The 20,310-nt window shown below is 36.6% G+C and overlaps 1 protein-coding gene across 2 annotated transcripts in view; it reads right to left on the reverse strand.

Annotated features, from left to right (window-relative positions):
* NVL (nuclear VCP like) overlaps positions 1–20,310 on the reverse strand; it is a 42,429-nt gene that overhangs the window by 21,363 nt on the left and 756 nt on the right. For both annotated transcript variants that reach the window (XM_075749346.1, XM_075749347.1), the window contains 16 exons: positions 19,226–19,299; positions 18,001–18,053; positions 17,815–17,911; positions 16,866–16,920; positions 16,062–16,328; positions 14,816–14,942; positions 14,447–14,523; positions 14,026–14,160; positions 12,338–12,439; positions 10,302–10,419; positions 9,682–9,826; positions 6,635–6,905; positions 4,148–4,366; positions 3,481–3,585; positions 2,590–2,652; positions 1,124–1,243 (listed from right to left, as the gene is read on the reverse strand). In XM_075749346.1, coding sequence (XP_075605461.1) covers positions 1,124–1,243; positions 2,590–2,652; positions 3,481–3,585; positions 4,148–4,366; positions 6,635–6,905; positions 9,682–9,826; positions 10,302–10,419; positions 12,338–12,439; positions 14,026–14,160; positions 14,447–14,523; positions 14,816–14,942; positions 16,062–16,328; positions 16,866–16,920; positions 17,815–17,911; positions 18,001–18,053; positions 19,226–19,299 — 2,028 coding nt within the window. The remainder of the gene's footprint in view (positions 1–1,123; positions 1,244–2,589; positions 2,653–3,480; positions 3,586–4,147; positions 4,367–6,634; positions 6,906–9,681; positions 9,827–10,301; positions 10,420–12,337; positions 12,440–14,025; positions 14,161–14,446; positions 14,524–14,815; positions 14,943–16,061; positions 16,329–16,865; positions 16,921–17,814; positions 17,912–18,000; positions 18,054–19,225; positions 19,300–20,310) is intronic.

Here is a 20,310-nt window from a genome sequence, read left to right on the forward strand (position 1 = left end):
GTCTCAAAAAGCCAACTGAAACACCAAACACCCCTGAGTTTCAAATAGGAATCTCAAGGATTGTCACCAGTATTACAGCCCAAGTAATACAGTCAGCAGTCTCCTGCCCATATAGTACCTCCACATGCTTAAAGGAGGCTGTGAAGGGCAGGGGTGGGCTTCTAGGCACCAAGTTGCTGCCTGCTGCTGCCACCACAGACACGAGATATAGTGATGCCAAAGCACACTTGTTCCCCCTCCTTGGCTACCATCTATGCCTACTGTGGTACCTAGTACTGGACACCTTCATTTATGGCTCTGTGGGAACCACCACCTCAGGACATTCAAGAAGTCAAGTCTGAACTTTCCAGCTTGGCTATCTTTCATAGGAAGTAAAGTACGCAAAATTCAGAAGACAAGGTACGATTCAGAAACAGTTGAAACTTCCTCTCCCTTACAGACTAGAACTACAGTCTTTCTGTTAAAGTCATTGATGGCAATATCTGAACAGTACTGTCCTCAACCTGTCTATTGAAAAAAAGCATCTTTTCTTTCAGCTATCAACATACGTGCACCCGTACAGTATCATAAAAGATACTCTGCATAAAAAACAGAGCAGCTTTCCTTTCAATGCACTAACAGTTTGCGCTAAGAAAATACCCCCCCCAAAAGCAGAAGTTAATTCTAGGTGTAGGTAGCTCCTATTCCAAAACATAAAAAAACAAGAGAGAGAAAACTTCATGGGTGGAATAGCTCTGAAGTCTAACACATTTCATGTATGCTCCTGCCTCAAATATTTTTATGACCCAGTTCATGTTCAAATCAATACATACTTCATGCAAGCATTACAGTTGCAAGGAGATAGCAGGATTTGGCAATAAATTAAACATGATATCAAACTGCACTCCCTCCCTCTTTTCCTATGGCTCTACACAGCCAAGCTGGTGGAGATACACACATTTCATAGATAATTTAAAAAGTATTAAGCTTTATAAAATTTGGCCAACATTTTTTCTCAGATATAAGAAAGCCGATCAGATTGTTTTTCTGAACGTAGTACCCTTCTAGGTACTTGTGTTGCTAGCACAATGCCACAAAAGCTGCAACTCAGATTATTAATGGAGATATCTTAAGATGGACTCACTTCACGGTCAGACCTCCGAGGGCACAAAGCATCAACTTCATCAAAAAATATAACACAAGGGGCTGAATTCCTGGCACGCTGGAATACCTGACGTACAGCACGTTCACTTTCACCAACATACTAAAATGACAAATCACAGCAAAAGAATGTAAGACATGAAGATTTTGCTTGGAAAAAAACAACAAAAAAAAGCGCACAGTTTTAAACACTATTTGAGGTGCTTTGCAAGGAAGGAGTGCAACCTGCTAACCAGTTTATTTCTGATAAAGTTACCTGTATTTCCTTACTGATCAAGATTTACATAGGAACTAGTTGTCACTAGCTCACTTTTGACAGTTTGCAGTCCATTCAGAGTTTAACAGAATTCCTGCTTTCTGGGGAATAAATCTAACTCATCATTCTGCTGATGAGAATTAACAATCTCCATTACGGACCCTGTTGTTCTTCAACTGTTCATAAAAAACCCAGTGAGCAATCCGAACACAATGAACATCTGACATACGTATAGTCATTGCCTGAAGACGGGCGTTGGTGGTAGGGAACTGAAAAGTAAACCAGAATTTCACTCTGAATGGTGAATTGCAGGGGTGAGTGTTGCCAAGTAATAAATGCAAACACTTCACTTTTCCCAAACAAACATGTTTTGATACAATTTATGTCTTAACACAGTCTCTGAATCACAGCCAGACCTTTTCTCTTTACTCCACAAAGAAGTAGGGCTCCTCACTAACTCAGAGTTATACTTCCTGCCTGTATGAGTACTTGAAGCACACATACAAAAAAAAAGTTTGAGAAAAGAATAATCAAATCCAGTATTTTGGTTTTAGCTTCCACATTATTGATAAACAGGTAACTGCCATGGTCTTCCAAGATGTAGGCTGCAGCCATCTTGCTCAGTTCAACACATTCTCTTAACTCTAAAACCACTTTTAAGTCCAGTACTTTCATCTGTTAACATTTAAACTCTTTAAAAATTACTTTGATCAACTGAAAAAAAAAAAACCCAGAACAACCCCACATTGCTTTCCAAGGTTTCAAACTTCCATTACGAAGCTAAAATGACTGGCAAAACACATTTCTGAACTTGAAAGCTGAAAATTTTGTTTGGCTTAGTGAAAGCTGCTGATTTGCAGTTACTGATCACCAACTGTTCTCACTGTAAATTTGAATTTTTGTTCTTCTTCCTGATCAACATAAAAATAATGATGCATGTAGTTGGTCATCTAGAAATCCTAACTCAGTCAACAAGGCTCCATCTGCCAGGTAACTTGAACCAAGATACATACTTAAACTACCCAGATAGCTTTTTCCTTTTCACATGAACAACTTCACTGCTAAAAACTTTAAGCAGAGGTTAAATGAGGAAACGTCATTGCACCAGGATCAGTTGTGTAATCATCAGGAATTTTGCCCACGCTTTGGGCAAGAATTCCATAAATAACAAAAGGACAATGATTAGTGCATACCATATTTAGCAGTTCAGGACCTTTCACAGATATGAAGTTCAGTCCAGACTCATTTGCAACAGCCTATCAAAAAGCGAAAGACAGAGGTATACATAAACCGCACATTTTTCATGTCATCTTTCATTCTGTCCATGAAGCAATGAACAAACTTAAGGGAAGGAACATAGTTATCAATTGTTTGTAAAACATAGAAAACAGTACAAAGTATAATTACACACAATTAAGAGTGGGAGGGGGGCGGGGAATTTAACAAGGTGTTCTCTCTCTTTTAGGAGGCAGTGTTCCAGATTCACACCACACCTCCCTCCCCCTTACTAGCTGAAGAATTATCAATAATTAGTGGGAGTTAAAGAGAGATTCAACTACAGAAGAGCACTGGAAGACAAAGATGAGTGGCAATCTGGAAACTTGCATAATTATCTACATTTATATGGGGAGGCCACAAGAACTGAAATGCTCAAGGAGAAGGAAAACAAAAGTATTTTCATTAAGGTAAATATAATAAATAGAAATACATAAATTTATATAGTGTGGAATAGTCTACACATTAGTAGAGTGCAGACTACTTCCAAATATATAATTTAGTTGCAGTGAAATATTCCATATAAGTGGTTATCTAATAGAGTTTCTTCCCATCTTTGCTACTTTCTTCTTAACCAACTTGAAAGAATTAAGTTTTGCAATAATTCCCTCTCAATTCAAGCAAAATTGTAACTTTATGACAAGAAAATCAAATAACTTTAGCACGGAGGCCCAAATTTAATTTTCTGATGAGAAGCAGTGCAAAAGCCTAATTTCTGGCAGCATGATCCAGACTCAGTCATTCCTACAAAAACATCTACTTCAAGAACAATCTCCAGTATTTTTAAACATGTTCAGAAAATGTATTACCTTAGCTAACAGTGTTTTGCCACACCCAGGAGGCCCTGCAAGCAGGACACCAGCTGGAGTAGTCAGGCCCAGAGCTTTAAACTGCTCTGGGTTTCGCACAGGTGCCTAAAAAAAAATAATTATCATAGTTATCTGTGAAAAAAAGCCAACATGAAACTTTCAGATGATTCTTTATAGGCTGAACAGATAAACAGTCAATCAGCATCTTATTATCTTGCACTGACAAGTACCATTATTCAGAGGCAAAGATTTTATTTATTTAAGTTCTCATCTTAAGGTGTTAGTGTTAAGTATCCCTCTGACTGGCACCGAGACTGCTAACCTTCCAGCTAAGTATTCTCCAGTTTTTTGCGTGGCAGTTGCAAAACTAAGGTTATTGGTACACAACTTTTAGAATACTTAAGATTCAGCAATAATGAACATACTGAAAGCATGGATACAATAAATGGAATGTTAAATATATGTGCCAGACTTTTAACAAATTCAAAAGCAAATTATAGAATTCTGACTATTTAAATGATGTTGCAAAATTTCTAGTTTGTAGCATGTTAGGACTCATGGGCAGTACATTATACCTTAAATAAATATTAAAAAATAAACAAGCATAGTTTTATTTCCTGCACAGGGAGAAGTGCAAAAAGTCTTTGAAAGTAAGGTTAAGACATACCAGTATTGCCATAGTCAGCTCCTCCCGAACGTCCTCCAGGGCTCCAACATCTGCCCATGTCACATCAGGAATTGTGACAAAGCCTTCTCTCTTAGCGGAGGGTTGCACTGATGAAAGCGCAACAATAAAATCATTCATCTCAATGCACAGCTTCTGCAGCTGCTCCTCAGGCAAGGGGTCTTGCTTCTTCAGCAAATCCAAAAGTCTCTGCAATTCATCCTTAGGGTACAGGGAAAGGGAGAGAAAAAGTTTATGCACTGGATTAGATTTTAAGAACCATTTTTTAAGGGCTTTTCAAAGCAATACTTTCTTCAACTGTAATATTAATTACTATAAAACAAATTACTCTGTACAATACACATAAAAACACATAAAATAACATTAACAATAATGATAAAAATGTTCCAGGAAAGCACTATGTACATTTAACAACTGTGAATGTACTTGATTTAGATACTACAGAAACAGCTAGCACATGCATTTTGTTTTCGAATTCTTCCTACAGCTTCTCCCACACCGATTAGGAGAAAGTTCTTTCCATGCTGCAATTTCCAAAATATGTATTAATTATATGTATTAATTCTGTTTTCAATAAGAAATTGCTTTCGAGAAAGTGAACAACTCTGCTGAACAGCACAATTTCAACAATTTCGGAATATTCAGTTACGTATAAACCTTTAAAACTCCTAACACACACTTTTAGATTATACGTTTTTATTTAACATAACGTGATTTCAAGTCATCAACTCATTTCCTCAGTTTTTGTACCCAGGCCTTGATAAAGTTTGGGCAAACAGACCAGAGATACTTTGCTGCTTTTCAACACTGTCCCATCTTGCAGATGACAGCGCCCCAGGCAGGTACATTCAATTTCCCCAATCAGTTCCTTATTGGGGAAATTATCTGAGAAAATACTTGATCGAAGAACTTTATACCTTCACAACATAAATACATCCCAATTCTAATACGGAAAGGCAATACCAAAGCAAATTGATAATGCACCACAAGTAAAACTATACCAGGATTTTCACTATAAGATAGAGGGAGAAAAAAAAATAAATTGTAAAAACTCTGTTTAAGTTTCCACATTTTTCCAACAACAATATATATGGGAAAAGTATCTCTTCCTACCTGTTGCAACAACTGACCAAAAGAAATAGAAGTGTTTATAGTGCCTGATATTCCTTTTAAGCCCTCCCTCCTCCTCCTAACAGAACCATTAAGAAAAACTCTGAAATAGCCAAGACCATTGGGTTTGTTTACTTGAATTGTGTGAATGATTTTTAGAGGTTTTGTATGTTTATTTTCCCATTATAAACATAATATAATGGTTTTAATGACAATACCCTGTATTAGACTATGTCAGCCTCCTGCCAGCTATCAAAATATGGCTCTGTTAGGATTAGATTTCCTCATCCTCAATAACTCCTTTGATCATGGTGATGTTGATAAAAGCTGCAACTACCTGCCCCTCCCCGCTTTATTTTGGCTACATCAGGCCCCAGGAAACACTGGGAGGTATGCACTATGATTATGTCACTCTAATACAAAGGCTTACTACAGCTTTTTACACTGTTTTTTGTTAATTACAATAACAGTTTTCTTTTACAGGCCTTCTAAAACCAGAATCTGAGTACAATGTGGATTTAAAACCACTTTGTTTTACTTCTCCAGACAAATATTTAGGAAGCCTACAAAATAACAAAGGCACACACACACTATTTTGAGAAGTAGGGGCAAGAATTTCTATATAAAGATGCTCTGGTTCACTGACCACAGCATGTTACTTGGGTCACAGAGTAATTCTGGCACTGGAAATGCTATTTTCTGCAACAGCGTTCCAGCTGTACGGCACATTAACAGATACCTTCTCTGCAGCTCAAGTCACATTGCTAATCCAACTTTTCTACTGGATACATACTTCTTCCTCAAACTTGCTATAGGTACTCGACACCACATGCAATTTACCCCAAGTAATCACATGGGAAAATGTAGACTGTATAAATACTTCTAGACTTTGGCTAACTGTAACTATACCAGGTTAGGGAAGAGCCCAAAGCATCATAATAGATATTTCACAGAGGGCACAGCAAACAGCATGGTAAAAACTCAGTGCAAACGTGGTATTCTTACAATTCTCTTACAGTCGATAACACTTTAAGAGAGATATAGCCACTATTTTAACCTCAGGTCTGCTAGAAAACAACCCAACACAACACAAACAACAACAGCAACCACCCAGGGAAAAAAAACACACTTTGTATAAAACATTAACACGATTTTTAGAAGGTGTGGGTTTTGGGAGCCACTTATTCAGACCCATTATATGGGTCATTAGGAGTCAAGCTTCTGAGATGATATTTCTAAATCTAAGTTTAATATTACATTGGCCATAGATGTTTAAGGATTTATGAGCAATGACTTTCACAACTATAAATGGCCCAATTCTTAAAGATAATAGAGGCACATGCTTCAAGGAACAAATACCTTAGGAGGAAGTTCTAGTTGTTTGGTATCCTCTTCCCCAAGGTTGTCTGTTCCTACTCCCATGCTTTCTTCAGCCGTGTTTCCTCCAGAATGCATGTTTTTCCTTTTCTGCTTCTCAGATTTTATCAGGGCTCTGTTCACTGTGCACATAGCTGCCTCACGACAAAGGGCCATCAGATCAGCACCTACATAACCTGGAGTCAGCCGTGCTAAATGATGAAATTCAAAGGACTCTGGGAGCTTAAGTTTTCGACACAAAGTCCGAAGAATTCTAATCAAGTAGGGAGAAAAAGAATGACAAAATAAAGATGAAGCTGTGGCTTTTTTACTTTCATATGAAAACAAACAGCATTGATTTAAGGTCTCTTTCAGTCCACATGAACTAAAGCAGTACAGTGTGAACAGTTTTCACTCAACTAGGAGGTAACCAACACTGAAACCCACAAAACTATGCTATATATTTCCTTTCAGTTCTTAAACAAAAACCAACAGCATCAACCAGGCAATGTCCATCAGTGGGCAGAAGATAGTTTTGGTGAATCTAAATATTATAGATTCTTTAAACCTTAGTTTAGGATTCAAAATCAACAGAGTAGACCTCAGAGTATACCACAGAGACACACACAAGTTATCCACTGAGGTATTTAACCTTGTATTCCTAATGACCTTAGTCTGCATTGTCTGTTCCATCCCACACTTATTTATTTTTTGAAGAACATCCACAACAAACTATTCTGTGAGGAGCAAATGAAATCAGACTGTGTGAGGAGCTCTGTTTTTCAGTCTTCAGTATCTTTCCCCTACCATTGTAGGTGGAATGTAACTGCAGATATTTCCCGTATCCCCAGTAAAATTTTCAATAGGCAACACACAGCTTACATGTACACCTCATGTGTTACCTCATCCTCATTCAAAAACTAAAGTTACACCTACCTATGCAGTTCCAGCACTAAGCCAAAACAGCTCTATGTAACTGAAAGGGAAGTGCTATGCTTTACACCTTTTTTTTAATGGGAGTTTTTTCACTCTGTATCAAGGCTGAAGTTTTAAAAACCTCCTTTAAGGTCCACCAAGACTGCCAGCTGTTCTAAGCCAAGGACAACTGAAAACTATATGAATAGTGTAAAAAAAAAAAAAAAAAAAAAAAGAGAGAGAAAAAAGCCAATGTCACCACACAAATACTGGCACTGAAAAACCCTGAGCAGAGGGATAAAATCAACTTGTTTAAAACAGCAAAACATCTTTTCATTGGAAAAATATTTTAAAAATGCAGTACAAACCAAAAAAGTGAAGATCATTAACATACTTTGTAGTTACAATGAAAACTAGTTTAAATTATTTCCAGATCAAGTAATGCAACTACAGAAAAGTTATGAAAAGAACGAGTTATTAAACTATTCAAAACTCTGAAATTATGTTTCATCTGTTTGCCTCCCCCACTAATAAGTTCCATCATCTCTTATTTAAATCTTTATTAGTGATATTAGCTTGGTTCTCAAGAATTTTTCAACCTGACAACAGCTGTAGCTAATCAAGTGACTCAAAGTATAAAAAGTCAAGAACTGTAAACGGCTCATTCCAAATTTATGTCCTACATATGTTATTCTCCTTCATGTGCTTCATACATGCACAAGAAAACATTGCAAGTAAAGTAAGATCTCCAGGTACACCTCCTCATCCCGCGCCACCTTCCTAAGGCTATACAACCCCAGCCACGCAGTTCAAATCATGCTTTCAGCAAGGCTGATTTATTACATGGTAAATCAGCACACTATAAGGACTTCTGTTTCTATACGACCCCCCACCCCCCCACCCCCAAAATAGAACAGAAAAGCAGGGGGGAGGGGATAATCTAAAAAAATAAAATGAAATCAGCAGTTCCTGTAAGCCTACACCTCCAGGAACACAAATACAAACAATTGTACAAAACAATAATATAAACAAATGTGACTGTTGTGAACAATCTCTACATGCTATGATGGGTTTCCCGTTCACAACTCCTATCCTTTGAAACAGTGCTATTTCTGGGAACATAATATTTTTAACATGAACCTAAGAAAAAACATAGAATCAGAACACTCAGTCAACTCTTTAGTTCTACCTCTAACCATTTGTGTGTTTTCCCACAACCAAGAGGAACATAATTACAACAGGGCTGTAGATATGGAGGAAGAAGAAAAAAAAAAACAAACCCAAAAAGAAAAAAGTGGAGCATGGCCAGAGTGGGGGCAGAAATAAAGGGTGGAATAACAGCCAGTACAACACAAAGTGAGCAATGCTGCAAGCAGAATAGTTTGCTTTTCCAACCTAGAAATAAGATTAGTTGAGCTAGAAGGAGCTTATCCTTTAACCTTCCTTTCCTTCCTGCAACAAGATAAGCAAGAGCTGTTTTCACATTTCCCCTCCTGTGTTTTCTGCTGTTGTGGAAATGAGTAGCAATTCCTTTTTAATTAAAAAAGCAATTTTTTTTTTTTTTTTAATCTAGTCTGACAGTCACAAATGTTTGGAGTAAAAAGGGCTGGTTATACAAACCAGGATGACTGCAGCTCAGCTTAATGCCTGGACCAGTGTATTTCCACAAAGAATGGAACGGAAGAATCTAGAGCTGTTGCTTACGGTATGTGCTTCAGAGGACTAACAAAGAGTCCTTAATTTATATTCCATATTAAATACTCCAAAGAGTACTTAATTTATATTCCTAATTTAATAGTTACATAGGGAGCACCAAAGACAGAATGTTAACTTCCTGAACAACAGGAAAAATACATTTAATTCCATCATCTATACTGTTAAAGCACTTGAAAACCCATTAACATAATGCTAAAAGCAGATTTGCACACAAGAAAGAAGAGACACAGCTATCAAGACAAAGAGTAGACACACACTTCATGTCTTCTGCGCTTTTCAGTGTGTGCTGATCCATAGGGTGTGTACAGGCACAAATAGGACTAAACACAATAAAGTTCTTTTTCTTAATTTGTATGTTAACTTACACGTTATTTCCTTATTAACTAATCAAAAAGAAGTTTAAACTTTCTAACACATACTTTTCTCTCGCTGCTTCATCTGGGATCCCTAAACAAATTTCTCGATCAAATCTCCCAGCACGCCTCAGTGCAGGATCCAGTGAGTCAGGTCTGTTAGTCGCTCCGATAACAAGGACCTGGGTAGTGGCAGCCACGTTGTTCAAGTCTAAAGGAAGGAAGGAAGGAAGGAAGTTAGTACTCATACTCATTGTCTCAATTTTGTTCTAGTATCTATGTGACTCTGTTTCTGCAGCACACAATAATACTCAGAACAGCAGAGATAACCAGCAGTCATCCTAAACTGCTGTTCATCCTTATTTCTATTACCTAGGATTTGCATTTTGCACAATCAAGCAAAAATAAGCATTTCAAATGACATTTGACACATTCTCTCATTATATCTGTTTACACAACAGACAGGCTTATATAATGCTGTACAGACTACTGTGAAAATAATGTAGTAACATCCCCTCAAATTTATTAGGATTTTTCCACCACCACCCCAGGTAAACTGTGCCAAAATACAAAAAAACATTACCACTATCTCCACTAAAGTAAACACGAGTCACTACTGAAGGTAAGTAGGCAGTGAGCCTGATAATTAGAAAGTTTAGCTTAGTACAGATGTTCTTGAAACCGACCATCCATACACGTTAGGAACTGAGCAACAATTCTCCGCTCCATGTCTTTCGATGCAACTTCTCTTTTTGGGGTGATTGCATCAATCTCGTCGATGAAAAGGACACATGGTGCACTGGCCTAGGAACAAGAAATATTAATAGTTACAAAATTACACTGACACAGTGTATTATGAGAGAGAATGATTTTTTTTCAATTTTCTGTTCTATAATTATTACTTGAAATCTGCTGCACCATCGACCTGTCCTGGAACAATTCTGTTGTTCTTATTGACTCTCTGGAGAGCCACCAGACTATGAAACTGTGCTGAGCTGAGGCTATGAAATAATTAAGGCATAAGATTCAAAATGTCTCTATGTATTGTTTAAAATTTAAATGCACCTCTATGTTGCTTTATGTTTTCCACAAATATTCCATTGTAATTGCTTACTTGCAGTCCAAAAAAGAAAATCAGACAAGAAAGGTCTGATTTGGTTTTTTGTTTGTTTTGTTAGCGACATTAGAGCTGTGGGATTTCAAGAGCTAGTATTACCGATACACGTAATGAAACAAAGGGAGCAGTAGGTGGTCATGAAAAGTGATCTGCCAACTTCAAGATTAATATAGAGCCTGACCACGTTCAAAGAGTAAGAATGAGCAATGAGCAACTCCTACAAGCGTTCTAAAATTCATGTACTTCACGTTCGTAAGAAGCCAACGCTAATATTGAAGAATAACTACTCTAACAGAAAAGGACAGTGTTTAACTGACATAAGATTATTAATATTCTCAAGCAGCACCAGTAGTGCAAAGGAATACTCAAGGAAAACACTAGAATCATCTTCAAAAAAACCCACTAGATTCATATTAAAAAATAGTATTGTAAACGCCATGCATTCTGCGTTATCACCTACCAACTGCGCCATCTAGTTGTCATTCACTTTTCTGCTATCTGATAGAGGGAAAAAATGCAACTAAGCTATAAAGATTCCACACTATATGCCTAATATACAGTGGAACTATGTCTTTTTTCCCTGCACAAAAAAGGGTACAAAAACTAAATGGAAAAGCTACTTAATGCGAGGGACTATAAGAAAGGCAACAGATTTTATTTTTACACATATTTTATGCAACACATCTAATTTTTTCAAAAATAACTTTTATAGCAACCTCCCCTCAATCACTATACATAAAAAAGATATGTAATTTCTAAAAACTCTGTGCGATCACTTATTTAATTTTATTCTATACACCATCTTAACAAGTCTTTCTAAAAATTAAAATGTATCAACTGGAAGCATAATAACCTAAAAGCTTCACAATTGATCCTTTTGCCCTGTTTAGCATCCTTTTATACAGGAACATAACTTTAAACACCTATATACAGTTGTGGGGAAGAGTAGAAAAACGGAATAAAGTTGTAAAGCCAGAACATTCTCAGAGATCAGGAAGCTGTCCACATGAAATAAAACATTAGCCACAGGGGGGGAAAGGGGGGGAATCTGCATTTGTTTAAATTAAAATTTATCTCAACCTGTCTGGTTCTCCTGGCTTCTTACTAAGTCTGGAAGTCACACCAAAGCAAGACTTCCAACTGTAATTTGACTTCTGCTCTTATGATATTTGTCCCAAATTTCTTACTTTATACCTAAACTGCCAAAGCCTTAAGTCCCTCACATTCACCCAAATTCCATGATGTACAAAAGCAGCAAAAAAACTTATAAGAAAAAAAAAAGCACAGTAAACTGCTATTACATCTTTTTTATTTTTTATATCAAGCCAAGCAGCCCCAAACAGGCAAATAATTTACGTTGCTCCCTTTACATTGACATGATGAACTATCTTTTGTCAAGATTTCAGAATAGCAATCTTTGTGCTCTATGATAGCATGACAGTACAATGGAATTCTGGTCACAGAAGGGGAGATGCTATGACTTGTGTGCAGCAGTATAAAGAAACACTCACTAATATTCACTCAAATTCAAACCACAGCAAAGTATGAATCTTTACAAAGAAAAGGGCAAACAATTCACAGCGTTATTTCCAGCGGGTGTCTCACCACAGCCTGCTCGAACAATTCTCTCAGTTTCTGCTCAGATTCCCCTGACACTCCAGACACTATCTCTGTTGCTGCCACTTTGAGCATTGGGAGCTCAAGCTCCTGAAAGAGACAAGGAATGTTGTATGATACATCCAGAGGTTAGAAATGTTGCTTGTCCTAGAGGACAAATATTTTCCAGTAATACATCTTCTATGTTGATTATGTAATCAAGACTAAATCTTAAAGAGCTCTTAAAAAATATGAGTAGCATCCTCCAATTTAAAATGGGTCTGAGCCATTTGGCCAAGTGAACTGAAATGGATACAAAACCCAGGTTTCCCTAATTCAGCTAGGGAACGACTGGGCTGTCAAGTAGCTTTGCACCTTGGTCCCCAACCCAATCCTTCACAACACACATATTTCATTTCATGCTTGGGTTCCCCCATGAGAAAATTGTCTCTTTCCATCTGTAACAAACATTACTTAGCAGTGTAGAAGAGATCCCTATCAGTTTTGGATCCCTTAGTTGTGCTCCAGAAATAGCTGCACAGGACTATGTAAAGACACTTGTAAAGCTCACACTCAAGGTTTTCTGCTATTACAAATAAATAAATAAAATTTTGTTAGACTGTAGCACTACTGTGCTACATGTAGTTGCAGCCTATTTCCAGCTCTTTGAAACTACATATAAAAAATTCTAATTTATACAAATCACAGATAATTTGCCTTGAATAACTACTGATAATATCTTACTTAAGAAAATGATTTAAGAAGTAGTCACTAAATTTATCTCATCTCAGAAAATTTTTCACTTGTGTCATGTTTCTTCCCCTAAATTCAGTAACCTTCCAGGATACAAACGCCTGCTGAAGTATTAAATATCACAGATTCATTCAACAGGTACCTTTTAAGGTAAGGCATTAAAAAGAAAAATCCCAAAACTTTTGAATTAAAACATTTGACATATAGTGTCAGAAGGGTCTAACCAACATTTAAAGTAAATAACATTAATGTTTTCTTTCTAAGATAAAAGCTGTACTACAATATTTCATAATTTACATGTATCTAAATTTAAGGTTTTAATGTGGCATTTAAGGAACAACTGTGCTAAAGACAAAGAAATGTCCATGGTTATCACTGAATAGCCCTAAACAACCCCTAGATTTATAACCAAGACAGACACAGAGCAGCACAGCAGCCCCACCACACACCAAGGTATCAGTAATGTCACATGCACTGAAATCGTTAGTTTGACATAGGCAAGGCAACATCCAGTTCTGGAATCCAGAAATCACTGTTTAACAGATGCCACCCAATAGAATCAATGTAACGCCTCAAAGATAGTAAGGTTGAGTCCAGACTTAAACCAAAACACTACAGTAAATTTAACCAAAAGTATCTTCCATTTATAGCCTTCTCAATACCCATGCCTATATTGCTGTCCTGGGAATGCCTCAGAACAATTAAGTCAAACATAAAACCCTGTCACTATGTCTCCTCTTCATATGAGGTTCTATCAAGTTCAGATTCAGATGGAATTTAAACAAAGGAAGTGAAAATGAATATATTCTAGACTAAGATAGGAAGGAGAAAAAAAGAAATAAAAAAAGAGAAAAAGGTCTAGTCTATCATGAAGGAGGATTATTTTGTTTCTCTCCAAATATAATTCAGAAACAGAAGAAACTGTAAATGTAAAGTTATCTCACCCCAGCAATTGCCTGCGCAAGTAGCGTCTTTCCACATCCTGGTGGTCCATGTAAAAGAAAACCACGAGGTGGAACCACACCTAAGTGGTTATAGACTTCAGGATGACGGACATGAATGAGCATTTTGCATATTTCCTGTTAAGGACAAGAGACACCTCCATTTAAACTGAAGAAATCAGTATTATAGATTGCTAATATTCTAGACAGGCCAAAATAAAAGTAAGTTCTGTTTATTAATATAATTTCAGTGACTGCTTTCAGAAAGAACAGTCAAAGAAAAAAACCCCCAAAACTTTGTTGCTATTGGTATAAGCAGCTATTCTCAGTGCCAGGCAGCTTAATTCTGCCAGATTTCTTGTCATTATTCATGTGACGTTTTATTCAGAGCATTCTGTGTCTCGCAATTAAAATGTTAACTAACCTTTAAAGTTTCATCATTGCCTCCTACATCCTCAAACTTCACTGAAGGGTGGTAAAGCTCTGGTCCCTTACTTCTAACTGTTAAGGAGGAAAAGTCATGCAAATTTAGTCATGGTGTGATAGTAGTTGCTAACACCGAACAAGAAAGAACTCAGCACAAACAATTAGCTAAATACGTAGAGTAGTATTCTTTTTTGGTAGTAGACACAGAACTGGAATGTTTTTTAGTACAACATTAAGGCTAAGTTTCTTAACAAAAGCTTGAGGTCACTTCTCTGCACCTCAGTGTAAAACACTTCTCTGGTAATGGGATTCCACAGTGAAACACAATCTCTCTGTTTGGAGCAGCACACCAGAAATAACTTCTCACCTTTCTCTTTAAGTAACATGGCATTAATTTCTCCATCTACATCTGGAAATTCTTCTTTTTTTCTTTTTGCTCTCTTACCCTTTGTCTTCTTTCTTTCACTCTCCAAGACAGAAAATTCTGTTGATTTCTAGGGCATAAAACCATAATTATATATACAAACTCTTCCAAGTCAGTGAATTTCTGCAAATACTTAAATGAACAAAACGTGTGTGTGTATGATGCTTAACCTACACATATTATATTAAAGACAAACAAGGCAGGAATCTAACCCCTTCTTTTTGTAGAAAATCCTTTTTTTTACTTAAAATTTGCCTTTTTTTTTAAGGGTTAATTACACCAGTCACTTTTTTTTTTTGCTAAGAGTACCTACTTATAAGTAAAAAAAACCCCAAACAACTCCCCCCCAAAAAGTCCCAAAACCACTAACCAAAATCAGACACTAGTTATTTACATACCATAGAACAATCCACTTTGGGGATGAATAAAACTGTATGAATGTATGTATTCCAATGGAAACAATTTTTTTAATAGTAAGTCATGAGTGGCTGTAAGAAAATATCATTCAGTGCTGATGCAAGTTAACTGCATATAAGAAAAGGACTAGTACAGGAGAAAAGAAATAAAAAGAAGTTCAGTGATGAAAATTGGGGGGGGGTTGTTTTTAAATACACTATTGCAAACATTTTACAATTTGAAGATCTCCCTTTTATACGATTTCTCTATGTAAGAAGATGCAGTACTATTAGGATAAAAGGATGACTTACTAAATCTGCCTATTCAGTAAGCATTTTGGAATAAGTAACAGCTAATTTCTACTGATCTTTCTCTCAGTATAGGCACTAATCTGGGTCTCTCTAATACTGAGCACTACATTTTCCTCAAAAAACATGGAGGAAATTCTTAACTTTGTGACTTCTTACCTCCCATACAAGCATGCTTGAAATGGGCCAGAAGGTTCAAAAAATCACTTCTGACACAGCAGAACATTGGAACCTTTCTTCTGCAGAAACCAAACTAAAAATAAGTACTCCATTGGGCTTAAGCCAATCTTTCCTTTCTATTTAACATGTTCACTATCTTTAAACACAGCATGCATGTTTGTAATAAAAATAATATATTTTAAAAAACCAGAAAGACAGAGAGTCCCTTTGGTCTTAGTATCACCCTTCAAAAGCCTGTCAAATTACACAGGAAATTATATTCATACATGCTACTTAAATCACATTGGATTTGTAAAACACAATACCTCAGAAATCAGTTTCTTTCCATCCCCTTCTCCATCCTCAGAAAGATCAATGAAAAAGTCTTTTCCACATGAAGTTTTATCAATGAACCAGCCCCCTTCAGAGATGCGTGTTTCAACTCTTGTTCCTCGTGAGAAGGTGCTTGTTTGAGGTGCTGCTCGCACAGGAGGGGGGGTTTCCATTGAATCATTTTTTGGAGTGGGTGGAACAGAATCGGGATTGCCTTTCTTGTATAAGCTCAGCAGAGAACTGTTCATATGGTTTACAGACTGTAGATTCATGTATTTTAAAAGAAAACATAGAGGTTATAAGTTGGATTGTTTCTATGAAGAGGCCAATAAAAACTATTTCATAAACATCATTTAGCATTATCACTGATGGAGAAAAGTAGTCATGCATCTTCCAACCCACTCCTCTGCAAATGATATGACTGCACACAAAACTCCATCTGCTGGCTGAAGAGGCAGCAGCCTTTGCAATTTACCCCAAAATGAGTCCTGTTAATTGACAGTCATCTTTTAGTAATAGTCAAATATGTCAGTTCCTTCAATCATTTCATTCATCTGATAGCTGATCTTTTGGGCCCCCAGCACGCCTTCCTCAAAAGTGATTCCCCACCACAGGTTCCTCTTTTTTTCTTCAGCAAATAGCCTCCTTTTAGCTCTGTATATTCTCAGTTGGAATTGTCAACTCTGACTATACCTCATCGTCACCTCCACTTTTCAACTCTCCAAGTGCATTGTAATTTCACAACACTGAATCATGTGTTCTGCAAATACAATCAATCATAATAAAATACAACTTACAAGATCTTCTGGATAATCATCATAATCAGAGAGGTCTGTGGCACTTCCTGCAGTACTTTACATAGAAAGAAGACAAAAACTATTAATGTATCAGAGCAGAACTGCCAGTGAGACACCCAGAAAGCAAAACAAATGCAATTCCCACAACGTGGCTCACCACAGCCATGATATATAGCCTGAGACTGGAGAAAAACTCCTGGCTACCATGTTCTAAATTTACTATTACAAGGAATTAAAAAAATGCATCCTTTTCAAGCCTGTGAGGAGTTGGATCAACTTGGCAACCTGGCTGAAAGACACTCCTAAAAAACCCCTGATGTCAGATGAATCTGATTCAGTTCACCAAGAGATCACACAATCACTAATGCTGGCACAAGGGAAGTGGTAGCAAATCACTGCTGAACTAGATTAGTCCTTCTGATTACAATGTCCTAATCTGCCATGAGACCCTTGATACCTATCACAGGTTAGAGAAACCAGAATGGTCTACAAGACTATGCAAAGGGTTAGGAGTTTGGAAATCTTGATTCATACCCAGTGGTGATTTACTCTGAATAGCCTGTCTTGTAGTCTCTCAGATTTGGCTAATATCTCACACCCAAGAAAGATTAAGAACAAAACAAAACAAAGGAACTGAATCACATAAGGACTCTGGCCTTATGGGGAAAACTATCAACAAAGCCCCAAGGATATCCACTAATTCAGGGCTGTATGTTCCCCATAACAGAGAAATCATGATGGGCTCTAGTATCTGCTTGTCTTCAGTGAAAAAAAAGTGCTTCCATTAACTACAGGTAACTTCTGATGAAGACAAGCCCATGGGAAATCAAGGATCTATCTGTAGCCTTGAAAATACCCAAATTTAATAATACGAAGGCAGAAAGCTTTAAAGAAATGCTAAATACTAATGGCATTATTAAAGTAATCTAGTGGTAAAACTTGTCCTTACTCATTTTTCTCTTGTTGTCTTGCTCTTTTTGCCACATGTTCAGCTTCTAAAACTGCTAAATCTTCACGGTCTTTTTCATTACTGATTATTCCAAACACTGAAACAAAAAGTTTCAAACGTGTTAAGAAAACAGCTGAAGCATAATTCAAGAATTCAGCATCTTAAACATAATACTAGCAGAAATACCTTTTTCAACTTGTATTCTAAAAGCATTTCTTTTTCTTCGTCCATATTCTGCACTGAAAAAAACACCAAAATAAACAGGTTACACCAACTGCTTTTCCCCCTCAACATATCGTCATTCTCAGTAGAAAAAAACACATTGTAAGTTGATACCTAAGCTTCTACGCAAGTTCTTATTACAAACCAACTATGTGAAAACGTGATTGTTTTTCCTTGAGCCTGGAATAGCTTAATCACTGGGATGAAACAAAACCACTAAACGATATTGGTCTCTAAAGGAAAGTGTAATGAAAATTATCAAGACCCTCTTTAACTGTAGATATAGATAGAGAAGCAACAATGTAGAAATGAGCACACTGGATTCTATTTCACAATACTACCGACTTTTTGATTTTAATTCAAAGAACAACATACAGACACAGGACTACAGTCTAGAAAGCACAGTCCAGCGAGGAACAACTGTGATAATTAATCACAGCCACTGTGAGAAAATCTGATTCAATGAGCATCCTTAAATGCAAACAAAAATCATCAACCTTTTATTTTCACTTACTGAGAGTGTATTTTATTTGCTTTTATACAATAGCTGACAGAGGTAAAACAAAACAAAAACCCAAGACCTGTAGGCATTCTAATCAAGGGTTTTGCCTCCCTTTCTCTAACAAGGCACAAATAAATTGAAACAAATGAATATACTTCTCCTCCTCCATTAACCCCCACACCCACCAATGATCTGCTGAAACACATCCTCACTCCCCATCCAGAAAAGCTTAACATCCTAAAAATAATTAGGCAAGACTGGCAGCCCTGCTGAGCAACCAAGCAAGATTTAGTGTCTTACTGAATCCTGTATCTCCCTCATCTGCCTGCACCAAAGTGTTATTTTCCCTCATATTTTAAGCTCACTGGGGTAAGGACCAACACGCTGTAATGCATCTGTAGATGTTTAATTAAAAAAAAAAAAAAAAAAAAGGCAACCCACAAAAACCAAACCTCAACTAGATCTTGCAATGCCAATGCATTGATAAAACATAAGTTATTAGATATATCAGCAGAGGGAAACAGTGGAGTGGAAATGAACTTATTGGTTCAATCAATCTCAACAACTGGTAATGAAGTTAACATGAAGAAAGTTAAAATTTTGATTAAAAATAAACAAATGTAAAATAGCAAGATAACACATTTCATATTTTGAATGTAAAATATAAGAATACAAATCTTTGCTCACCTGTATGTTTTCTGCAAATTGGATGCTAGAATTCCAATATCAACATACTGGCCACATTTACTACTTGCAAGATACTGAAATGAAGAATTTTAGGCAGCAAATAAATTTTTTGTCAATCATTTCATCAGAACACCTAGTTCAAATATGCCTGTTTCAAACTCTACCCTTCTCAGAAGTCAAAATGACAATCAGGAACAGCTTTGAACTGCCTTGGAAAACACTGGACAGTATTTCCCAACAAACTGTTTATTAAGATGCAGCTAACTAGCTAGTTACATTTCCCAGGGAAAAGGCCCATACTATATTTTGGTGCTTGTGACTTCTGCTGGTACAACTCCATTGTTTTCATTTAGTAAGAAAAATTATTTTGTAACTCACATACCATCTTATTATCAATCCTTCTAAACTTCTTGATTTCTCTCAGTTAACCTTTTGGTTTTGTCTCATTTTTAAGGTAGGAGATCTATCTACATCAACTAGTATGGATACTGTCGTGATAAGAACTCTAATCTTTGCAAGATGTTTTAAATAATATTAAAGAAAACTATACAAATGAAAGTGAATTCTATCAAGCTTTTTTTTTTTACCCCCTGACAGCAGTTGATCCAACCCATTTTCAAATCACAAATTATGAAAGTGTGAGAAAATGTACTACATTTTGGGTATAACTGTTCTCCATTTGCTTTCTTCCCCCGCTCTCCAAATCAGTTCACTGTAATGGTGAACACTTTCTTAAAAAAGAAAAAAAGAGATAGAGAATCTCCCTGTAACAGATATGGTACCACAAATGTCACAGCGAGGAGAAGTTAAAAATTTCATTTAAATTAATACCTCTATTTAAAAAAATCAAATTGCATAGCATTGTTTTTTTAAAATTATGCTAGAATTCACATCACCCATGGACAACTACTGACCTGTAGAAAATATCAAGCCTACCATAAATTTCAGAATAGTCAAGACATAATCCCTGTGATCTTGTAAAAGAAAATAAGAGAGTTCCCTCAAGCGGCCACTCACATTTTAAGGAATTATACACAGAAAAACAGTGTTCAATTTGCGAAGCCATCACAGAAATTCATAGGTTA

This window comes from Balearica regulorum, chromosome 3 (genome assembly GCF_011004875.1).
Source record: "Balearica regulorum gibbericeps isolate bBalReg1 chromosome 3, bBalReg1.pri, whole genome shotgun sequence".
NCBI classification, from domain to species: Eukaryota; Metazoa; Chordata; class Aves; order Gruiformes; family Gruidae; genus Balearica; species Balearica regulorum.